Source organism: Protomyctophum parallelum (genome assembly GCF_964188405.1).
Source record: "Protomyctophum parallelum genome assembly, chromosome: 1".
NCBI lineage: Eukaryota > Metazoa > Chordata > Actinopteri > Myctophiformes > Myctophidae > Protomyctophum > Protomyctophum parallelum.
Window position 1 is genome coordinate 44,473,993 of NC_139697.1, and position 12,114 is coordinate 44,486,106.

General features: G+C 43.7%; 1 protein-coding gene across 1 annotated transcript in view; it reads left to right on the forward strand.

The window, feature by feature from the left end:
* Positions 1 to 622: 622 nt before the first annotated feature.
* Positions 623 to 12,114, forward strand: part of runx1t1 (RUNX1 partner transcriptional co-repressor 1) — a gene marked incomplete at its 3' end in the record, with an annotated part of 76,670 nt that continues 65,178 nt past the window's right edge. The window contains 1 exon segment of the mRNA XM_083761989.1: positions 623 to 929. Coding sequence (XP_083618115.1) covers positions 902 to 929 — 28 coding nt within the window. The 5' untranslated portion in view covers positions 623 to 901.

Sequence of the window (12,114 nt, forward strand, 5' to 3'; positions counted from 1 at the left end):
ATTATCAGCAGTCTTGTCCATAAGACATAATACTCTTAATTGCCCAGTGAAACACACTTCGACTTGACCTGACCCCGTCTCCTTCCTCCCTGCTTCTACCCAACCTGTTTTTTAGGGACACACAGATGCTAGCTGCTCACCTCCCCTCACCCTCCCTCTCCCCACTGCTGCTCCCACCAGCCCCGCCCACCGCCACCTGGCTCCGCTCCGGGCTGCGCAGACGAGCAGATCGCACCGCCGACTGCAGGCAGAGCACCGCTACACTACACACCACTATACAGACTATACACTCAGCTCTCTCTCCCCCAGCGCCACAGCGACACGGCACGGGCGGGCGAACGGAGAACGCACGGCACGAAGTCCGAACCGAACCCCCCCAACGCAACGCAACGCCGGAGTGGAGAGAGACAGAACATTATTAGACCTCCGACTTTGTGAATTGCTCCTCCTTTTGATCTAGAACGCGAGAAGGATTTTATCTTTTTTAATGTTTTGAAGGAGAGAGGAGGAGAGGGGATCGGGGAAGGAGGGACCGATCCGATCATATTATCCGAGGGATTTCTCTGTCCAGCGGCAGCTCCACTGCATCCTTTCTCCTTTCTGACATCTCTCCCCGGTTTTATCATCACCATCACCCCTGGAAGGAGGCGTTTATTACCGCTGGGACTGCACGCGTTTCTCCCCCCCAGCTGTTATTTCTTTGTTATTGGAGTTTATTGAGCTCCAATTAAGCTCGAGAATCACAGACTGTATTAGCTACACGTGTGGACGGGCAGGATTCGCTTCTCTCTCTCTCTCTCTCTCTCTCTCTCTAAAAAAACGGACCGCGTGTAACGGAGTGGACCGAGGAGGGACTGGAAATTATTTTGCCCCCCCCCCCCCAATCACAACACCGTACCGCATGGTGGGAATCTCTGCGCCGTTTCAGTGTAAGTGTCATTAATCATTATATATGTTTTGTTTATATATGCCGTGCCACTGGTTCTCAAAGTGGGGTCCGGGGACCAAAATGCAGTTATAAGCCCTATTTTAGAAATGCAGGCTATTCGAAAGCGCACAATGTTCTGACTCTAGATATACATACACAAATTGTAGATCTGCTATTATTATTATTATTATTATTATTATTATTATTATTATTATTATTATTTTTATGGGTGGGGGGGGGGGGGGCTTTGACACATTTTATGGGGCTATAGGTCCAAATAAATTAAGCTACACATGTGGAGGCTAAATGTGGACTAGGTACCTTGGCATTTTCGTTTGAGAACCACTGGTAGCTGTTATGCAGATGCGTGTCTCCCCTTTTACGCGACTGGCACATTGCATTGGTTAATATCGCCCCTCGGACAGTGTATAGCCTCGGCGCGCCGAAATTCCAAAGAGCCTGTGTTATTTAACCAAAATTGCTGTTGAAAATGTTTACCGTTTTGGTTTTGTTATTGCATTTAGAGATGAGACAGATTGAATGTTTGACAGCGAGAATGCTTTGTCCAGTCGTGGAGTGAGCATAGGAGGCTGGAGTCCTGCAACAGATACACCTAAAGGTTTGGATTCAGAACAGGCATGCAAGGCGTCTGTTTCTTGGAAAAGGATTTTTATTGTTCCAGGGGAGAATTAGCCTAATGCATAAAAAAAGCGTTGAATAGGCTAAGTGTTTGCGGTGAGCAGGCTTTTTAAGATGTATATGCCCTGACAGTTTACACTACGAGGAGATATTTCAAATATTGCAGGGGGAATTCACATTTTTTTTATCACCCGTAGAATTCCCCACCATAAAAGGGAAATAATGTACAAGACTACAAGTCACTCAGCCATGCAGCATAACGATCCGGACCGTATTTAGTCCACTTGGTTCAGGTCTTTGTTGAATTCTGCCTTTTATTGTGAATTGAAACACACACACACACGCACACGCACACGCACACGCACACGCACACGCACACGCACACGCACGCACACACACACACAGACTTGAGTACACATGTAAGAGAAAACGTCAAGGGAGAATGATCGATTCCAAGATGCATCTATGGTTACATTTGTACTTTTCTTTTACACACACACACACACACACACACACACACACACACACACACACACACACACACACACACACACACACACACACACACACACACACGTCTGAAGATATTTTCTATTTATTAATTTTATTTATTTTGTATTCCTACTTGTCTCTAGTTTTCCAATTCAGTAGCTTAATGCCAGTTATCACCAGTTATATGTGACCATACCATTGACAACCTATATAAGGCAAAGAAAAATTCATTATGCTTTAAACTAGGGGATTTACATGATCCTGAATCCATTCCAGGCTTTAGTTTTGCATGAAAAACAGCCTAAATTCTGCCATAGCCACTTGCCCAAATGTGCCCAAATGTCCCTCATCACATTTTGTGATGATGGCTATGGCCGTTTAGAATAGCAATTCTCACTCTGAAAATGTATTTTCAGAGTGAGAAGAAAGCATTCATTTCACGGGGTGTGCTGGGTTGTTGATGCCAACGTAGAAGTTCACGACCATGCAAGCCAGGCATGCAGCCAGTCTGGTCACCCACTCTCTCTCTCTCTCTCCCCCCTCTCTCTATCTCTCTCCCTCTCTCACTCCTTCTTTCTCTCACACTGTCTCTTCGAGTAGCAATCTGTCAAAACCGATTTTCTGTAAGCAAAACATCAGCTGACGTTCAAACAACCCCCCCCCCCCCCCCCTCCTCAAAGAAAGCACAATGTCCGTCCAGCGTGCTCGGACGCAGCAGCACACATATGCCAGTAGCCTAGCCTTCATATAACTCCGAGAGGGTAGCCTATATATGGAACCAAATACCCTCTCAGAGTTCCATTAGTGAATTAAGAATTTAGCTTTGAGGAGAGAGCTCAAGACCTTTGCATTTGAAAAACAAAACCGTCACAACATGTCAAAATGCATCTCCCCAACACCAGATGATGTTTGTATGTAATGACGCCTATCTCCCCCCCGCCAAGACTTGTCTTTGTCACTGCTTTAAAAAAAATCCTCACTTGACCGGGAAAAAAAGGCGCATGCATGGGGCAAGTCAAAAGAAAAGTCTTCTTTTTAGTCTGGGGCGGCGCGTTAGGGTTCAAATTAAAGGCTCAGGGATATATTTTTAAGACCATGGGAATCTTTTTTTCTCCTTCCACCCCCTGGCTGCATGGGAAAAGTGCCGGCATGCGGGCTGAAGGAGGAGGTTTGGTTTGTTGCCGGAGTGCATGGTGGTGTGTCTGCTTGGTGCCCGACGGTTCTCACAGCTCGGATTAGAGAAGAGGGTTAAGAAAATATCTGTCGGATGGCTTTGAACCTTTTATTTTGCATGCCAAATCTTTCCCAATGCAAAAAAAAAAAGAGAAAAGCCCCTTTACGTATTTAAGGGTATGATTGTTAAGCCCTTTCAAGCGGCGCGCCCGCTGCAGCAGATGTGGTTTTGAGGGGCGCCTATGCCCAGCTTTGTGTAGGCTCGGTACACATCTGTGAAGAGAAAAGCCTGATCACAACCTAAGGCAGAGACGCTATCGGCGGAAGTGTCGGTCTGGAGAACATCCGTCAGATGTATTTCCCCCGGATACGATATTTTTCTGACCAATCACAACACTTGTTTCCGAATGTAAATGGATTTGTAAAGCATCAACGTCATTTCCTTGAGCGGTACTTTCGCCCAAATCCCGCAACTCCCGCCCCAAAAACATTACAGCGTCTACAGCGTAGGTCTTGCCCAGCGTGAGCTTTGTGTGTCTGTGTGTACCACGGAAATTATTTTGATTGGCTGAGCCTGAGCATGGAATGTGATGTATAAGAGCGCCCCTCACTTCACATGAGTGTGATTTTCCCCCCACACAGAGACAGATGATATTTCCTATATTATTAGAGCTATTATAAAATACAATTTGTGTTTTTCTGAAACTCACATTTAATTAGGACTTTGAATAGCCTATACCAGTATTGTGGACATCAAGGATTGGACATTTGCAAGATGATCTAGTTATCTATAGGCTTGTGAAGCTTATTATATTACAATTTACGGTATCTATTCGTAAGTCACCTGCAGTCTTTAAAGTGACATCCCATGACTTATTTTAATTAATACAAAATATAATGCTATATTGTAACAAATCTATAGCATAGGACATAGGCATCTGGGCAGTTGGTTAAGTACTGTTACTCATGTACTGTAGTAGGCTACTTAAGTAACATTTTGAGGTACTTTTACTTCACTGGAGTATTTCCACTTCCCAATACTTTTACTTATACTCCACTACATCTCTGATCCAAATATTGTACATTACTCCACTACATTTTTATTATTATTACAAAACATACATTAACCACCATTTTGGCCATTTGAAAATAGCCATGTACTTGCTGAAGCTACACAGGCCAAGCAGAGGATTGAGTGGTGTAGTAGACCAGTGACAACGTGGGTGCCGTGAGACTTTGCGTCATGGCCCATGACGCAAGTCCAGGGGTGTCGCAGAATGTATATTTGGACTTTATCAATGTCACTTCAGTTTATCCACTTAGACCCTCTATAATTAGTAAGGCGGACCTGAGTTAAACTGTACTTAGTGCGTTCTTTTTCAGCCCATTAAACTGTATTTGGTTCGTTCTTTTTCAGCCCAGTCTCTTCACCAAAAACAGCCAATCTACAAGCTCACAACGCGTCACATTGTGACATGTTGTGAGCTTATAGATTTGGTGAATAGGGATGCTGGGGCATTGACTGGGTTAAACGCCAAGTAAAGTTACATAGCCTACTGTAACTTTGGGGAAAAGATTTACATATTTACCGTAATTACCGTTAATATGACAAAAGGTTCTATAAAGTAACAATGTAATTCAGGGGCGCCGTGGAATTGAAAAAGTTATTTACAGGGGTGAACCTGAGCCAAAAATGTCCGAGAACCACTGGCGTAGATTTTTGGTCTCCCACGCGCAGGGTGGATATAAAATTACGGACTTCCGCTTTAAACTCAGAATTACAGGGCGTTGTGTGTTCCTTTTCATGTTTAGAGCAGGGGTTGTCAAAGTGAGGTCCGGGGATCCCCATGGGAATCTCGAGGGGGTTCCACCGGGGTCCCCAACTACATTGCAGATAGTAGTTAGGAAAGTTCATAGACTTAGCTCAGTTGGCTGGGAAACGATTTACGTCATAAGTGCTCTAAACAAACATTGTAAATCCCATAGACTTGGCTGCCATATGACGCAATCTTCAAAAGCCATGCATTGGAGGGTACAAATGTAACTAATGCATGTCACACTGGGGGTCCTTGAAATTAAAAAGCTTGAGATAATCACTGTGTTAGACAACGTGACATTTCCTGTACCTTTCTGGCAGAAAGTATATATAAAGCTGGACATGCAGTTCCACCTCATCATGAGCATCATTTAAGTCTCTATAGCTGTCAAAGCGCTAGCTGTTGTTTTCCATCACCTCGTCACACAGAGAGGCTGCCGTTATATAGCGACTGACTTGACTGAAGGGACCATTACACAGAGTGTGTGTCTGTGTGTTTACAGAGATAAAGTGAGAGTGAGAGTGAGTGAGATTGAAGGGTAAACAAGTTCGGAAGTGAGGGGGGGGGGGGGGGGGGGGTGCTAAATGATGCCTGTGACATTGCCTGTGTGTGTGTGTGTGTGTGTGTGTGTGTGTGTGTGGGGTGTGTGTGTGCGGCATTCGTGCAAGTGATCGCGCACCCATGCGTGTGCGTGTCCGTCTGTCTGCCTGTCTGTCCGTCCGTCCGTCCATCTGTCCACCCGCCATCACGTGACGAAGGCAAGCGGCGGTCCGTCCGTTTTCTCTACTCTTCCGACAGCTCCGTGTCAAGCGCACTTCCTCCAGGGGCCATCTGGATGTTGCAGCACACCTGTTAGTTAGCCTCCCCCCCACCTCCCCCTCTACACACACACACACACACACACACACACACACACACACACACACACACACACACACACGCACGCATGCACACGCGCACACACGCACACGCACACGCACACACACACTTTAACCCTAGCGCTTTGGTTCTCAAAGTCGGGTCCGGAGAACCCCAGGTGTCTTTGCGGGTGTTCTAGGGGGTCCTCCCCAGCTAAAGTAGTCAATGGCATCACATCATTTTAACCCCTTTATCCATTTTTGGCTAGTCAAAAACAGCATCGATCTGATATATTTTTTGTCTTGAAAGTATTGGAAAAAATGAATATATATTTTTTAACACAAATCTTCTCTTCTGCGGGGTTGCTGGCACAAAACATTTTCAGATCGGGGTCCCCATTGGAGCCACATATATGTCAATGTTGGGGTCCTTGACATTAAACTGTTCAAGAACCACTGCCCTAGCATCCTTATTCTTTTAGCTACAGTGACATCACGTCCCCACCAAGGGCGAACAGCGGAAGGGAATCGACATGCATCTGAGTGCACTTCTTGCTTTTCTTGAAATATCCTCTTTATCGAAAACACAATTGATACAATAAGAAAAGAAAATAATGGATAGTTGCCATTACATTTCTCTGTCCCTCCACTCCACCCTCTATTAGGTCTCAGGGTCAAATGTGTGTGACCCTTGCAGCAGAAATACCTACCTTTAACCACATCATAGATGCTTTAATGAATGGATTGATCATTGAGATGACTTGACTGGACTGGACTATGACAGACTAACAGTTTATGCCATGAAGTTGCTCCGTCAGTGTTTCCTTTCTTTCATCAGTGTTTCTTTTCTTTTTTCCTTTTTCCTTTGATGGTACTGCTGTGGGTTATGGATGCACTAAACAAAGTTTCATTGTATGTCTCGTACAGTGACAAATGAAGATCTTATCTTATCTTATCTTAGAAATGACAGCATTTTATTCTGGCTTTCACAAATGCACAGTCAACACCAAAGCACACACATGCGCATGCACACGCGCACACGTGCACACACACACGCACACAATGTTTGGTTTGCAGATTGAATGAGTGACTTTGTAAGGGAGCGTGTAATATTCCGCAGAGCAATATTTTCACACGCATGCATAATGTATTGTATACACGCTTGCTGCGCAATGCACATGCCCGTGCATGCTTTGATTGATTGCATTTTGTTCCCTTTGTATGTAGAACCAAACATCTGTCGCATTGTTGCAATGCTGGCCACAGCCTAGATAATGTGCTGGTTCATCCAAACATTGTTTCATTTTTTAGGCCATAATATAGTCTAAAGACTATATATATATATCATACTATAATTAACCGAATGTCTGTGTGTCTGTGTGTGTGTGTGTGTGTGTGTGTCTGTCTGTCAGAAACATTGCCGTAACTCCTTAATGCCTGCACCAATCACTCCCACTTTTCACACAGGCATTAACCATATGAATATGGAGGGCGTAACGAAGCCCTTTTTTCCGATTTGACACATTAATGATTATTAATTAATTCATTAGTCAATTACAAACGCACCCAGGCGCAGTACCCTTCACAGCCACAAGGGGGGGGGGCAAATATCTCGGGTAAGGACTAGTATAGGACTATACTATAGTAAGGACTAGTATATATAATGCTTCAAAAGTACCAGATCTGCAAGCTCAAAATGTGTTACTTCGTGCTGCGTTTCAAGCTCGAGGTTCTGCCACCTTTTCTGTTTTTGTGTGACGCCGCAGTGTGATCAAGTAGGGCGCTAATTTACGGAAAAACACAAACACGTAAGATACAGTATGCAGATAAGAGGTTGCTGCCTGACAACAACGATACATATATCCACGTTGCGTACAAGAGAGTTCAGTGTGCTGGAGTCACTCGGGGGCTCCTTTGCTGTGATATAATTACAAGGCATTTATGTTTAAGGACACCGTACAGACGTTTGGATGGTGTCCAAATTGACGGCGCTTTGCGCTGTAAAATCCTCTGCGTTTAAATTAAACTCTTGAGTGTGCAAATGCAATCAAATGGAACCCTACGAGTCTGTTTGATTGCATTTTTACACGCTCAAAGTTACAAATGGATGGATTAACAGAGTATTGTTTGAGGAAGGTATTTTTAACCCATTCTGAACGGGCACCCATTTTGGTGTTGGCATCATGTCATGCTTTAGCTATTGAAAAATAGCAGATCTACAAGCTCATATCGCGCCACCGAGTGGCGCGATATGAGCTTGTAGGTCTGCTATTTTTGAAAAATCAAAGAACGACTGACATTTTTAGAATCTGATCTCAGGTCAGAATGGGTTAATCAGACCAGTGTGTGTCCAGTGGAAACCTCGTATGAATCTGATCTCAGGTCAGAATGGGTTAATGTGTATGCCATGTGCTATGTGCTATGTGGCCATGTGCTATAGAAATCCCCAATGTTGATTTAACCTCCGAATGGACCCTGTGGATTGAAGCAAAAAATACAATTGCACTCAAATCCTGATCCTCTAATATTAATATAACTAACCAAAAAAATGCTGATCACTGACAGGAGACAAAATGACTGAAATCAGTGGTGGTGACTGAGTACTTGAATCCATGGGAGCCTAATATGGGTCCATTTGGTTACATTTGTGCACTTTCAGAGTTACAAGTGGATAATTTGACTGTGTCCAACCAAGGCGTATGTTAATGTTTAAGGACAAGGAGATTGCCAGGTCGTCCTGTGCTATGGCACTGTGGGTAAATGCAGATGAATCCACAGTTAACATGCTGGGGACACGGCGCGGCCTCCCTAATGCATTTATTTATCGTCTCCCAGGGCTTTACTTTATCTCCCATTTACATGATGCCTGCAGAACCCAAACTAATCCACTTTCAACGGAGTTAATCACGACCCGACGAAATGGCAAGGCTGACTGCAGTGCGAGCGGGGTGGCTGTTTTTTATTTAAAGAGGGACCTTTTGGTTTAAGCTGATGACACACAAACAACATTCAGAAATAGACACAACTACAAAAGCCTTTATGGTTTTAATTGACTGACTTGGGGACAGGGGGCCGTGCAAGATTTGACAGCCATCTTCTTCTTCTTTTTTCTTCTCAAAATGGTTTGCTTTGATATATCCCAATTCCCCAAAACATGAAGCCATTCTGTTTTAGTGATGAGAACCAAAAGCTGGAATCTGAAATGTTACTATAACTCTGAGGTTCAATATTGCATGCTGCCTTTAGAGCACTATTTCCCACGGGAGGTTTCAAATGGGTCGCGGAAATATATATTCTATTCAAAAAATAAATAATAAAATTAGCCACCACATTCATTGGTCGGCCCGTGTGTCCAGCCCCGTGGTTCTGGATAAGTATATATTGTAAATAGGGTGTCTTTTATGTGAAAGAACAGCTACTGATTAGGAACATTATTTGCACCTGTGCTGATTACCAATACCCCCTGCACCTGTTGAAAGCCTTTGAAGTGTGCCATCTGTGTCAGTTCTACGTGAAGTTTACCTATATCATGACTTCTGCTAAGTAAAGCAAGCATTTAGCTACTTATTCCTTTTACCACCACATACTGTACAAGAGTGAATTTGAATTTTCTGTAAAGTAAAGACAAAACGAAGACATTGATTGAACGCTACAGTACATGCAATCTATTCAATCAGCATTGGGTTATCTATCAAATAGATGTAATTTGTATGCGCCTTGTTTGTGTAATTAATATTGGGAAATGGCAATTAGGTCGCCTGGTTTGGTTTGTTAAATTGGTTTAACAGTGGTTAAACCAACTGTACTGACAGCCATCTCCTTTTGGAAAGACGTGCAGGGTTTGTTGTCACACTTTTACACTGCTAACTTGTGAACCTCGTGTCACCTCGTTCGTGGATGGCGAGGCGGATGAGGACGCGACACTGAGGCGCCAGGCGAGGCGCTAGGGTGGTAAAAGCCTCCATTTTGAACACACACAACTCAAACGGCACCTCTGATGAGGGCCCGATGGAAGTGCGAGACGCCGGTGGTAAACGCCACCATTTTGATCACGTATACACTCCAAACGGCGCCTTCCTTGAGTCACTGTTTTCGTTTTGTTGGGTGTTATGTGTAATTTACACAACGCGTGATGTGTCGTGTGCTTGAAAATCTGTTCTTTTCAGCGAGCGACTTCCGACGCGAGTATCAACCGAGCTTTACTGTTTGGCTGGAAAGTTAGCATGCTATAATGGAAGCCATTGTTCTCGCGTTAATACAAATCAAAATACAGCATTTTTTATCTCGTTTAAAAAAGGAAAAACTGCCTAATGATGATATCACTGGTTGGCGGGTTTCTGAAGTGTCCACAGCCCTACTATGAGACACAGACCTAGTAGGGAAAAAAATAATTGTATCATAAGCGTCATCATTTTTAGTGAGGACCAATTATATAAAGATAGGTTGAGAATGGGTGAAGTCGTTCTTTAATTTGGGGATCCTTGACATGAATAAAATGTTTGAGAACCACTGGTCTAATAAATGACATACACAGGCTTTTATACATACTCTCTCACGGTGTATAATTAAGCTCAGCTGTCCAGACACTGGACTGTCATTCCCTGACGTGTTCCACTGCAATTATTTCCTTCTCTTTCATGTATTTCCTTTCAACCTTTCAAAGCTTTTGGATTCATCATGTTTTTTTCATTTGATTACGTCTGGAAACGTCTGACTCCAGTGTTCGGGATGGTGTAATGGGAACGTCGCATGAAAAACGTAGAGATAGGCCAGATATGACATTAGCGTGCGCGCGCGCGTGTGTGTGTGTGTGTGTGTGTGTGTGTGTGTGTGTGCATACTGTTCAATCTCCTCCATTATACGCAGTCAGTGTATTTGGAGTTGAAGGTGCTTTTTGTGCCCATGATTTCTTCTTAGGTGTTGGTAATATGACAGACTGAAGTGACCAATGTTGCCTGTGAATCAGAAGCAACTGAAACATATTTGTGCGCTTGATAATGTATTCTATAATATTTGTATTACTAATACTTAAGGCCATTATGTCCCCACAAGTTTAGCATAATTTGAGAAATTATTTGGTGAGGTCCACGCAAGAGAAATGGTTGTTGGTTGTATGGCTAAAAAAAAGGATATATGAGCAACAAAGTAGTGGTTAAATTATCGTTGCTGGCACGCAGAAACCTCTCCACATTCATTGTTTTGGTCTGAAATCAATGACCTACTTGACTACATACTACACTGACTACAGTGTCACACAAAAGTAAAGTAGCAGATCCACAAGCTTCTGCTACTTTTGCTATGTTTGAATTTGAATCCTGAAAAGTAACAGTTTTGGACATTTCCATGCACTCGACAGAGACGATATACTGTAAAGATCTGTCCAGATGATAAAGTGCCAAGGAGAGTTATACAGTAGATGCAATCAATAAGCCTGCGTGTGTGTGTGTGTGTGTGCGCGTGCGTGCGTGCGTGCGTGCGTGCGTGCGTGCGTGCGCGAGTGCAGCCCTGTAGATCGATATGCCTATTGATGGTTATCAGTGAGAGGACAGCTAAGCTCACAGCTTATTGGATTTCATCACCCATGAAAGAGCACCACTGATATAAAAGTGCGTGCGTACGTGCGTGTGTGCATTTGTGCGTGAGTGTGTGTGTGTGTGTGTGTGTGTGTGTGTGTGTGTGCTTTTGTTCTTTCATGTACAGTATGCATTGCAAAGAGAGAGAGAGAGAGAGAGAGAGAGAGAGAGAGAGAGAGAGAGAGAAACGTGTGTGTGTTTTATTGTGTTCATATGTTGGCCTTTACACAGCTATATAATGTCAAAGTCAACAGTGAACGCCACAAACGTATTTTTACTGGCCTTGTTCGTGTTTTCACCCTAGATAACATGAGACTTATAGGCCAAGTCGATACGGCAGCGCGCGCGCGTGTGTCGGCGATGCCTCCAGTTTCACGGAACGCCTGTTAATACTGTTAAATGTTTTTTTATTCCAGAGAGTCACGCGCCGGCTTAGGGAGACAATAGGCTGCATAGTCTTGCCTGCACAATTCAATTAAACTCTCGTTTGGTTTCAATTCAACTTCCAGAGATACATTCAGTTTGAATTCGGCCTCGTCTCGATTCAAATTCAGTTCCTTTGCAAATTTGTTTCGCGTTAAAATTCAGCTCTTGTTCAACCCGGCCCGGATCAATTCAAATGAAATATTGTTTTA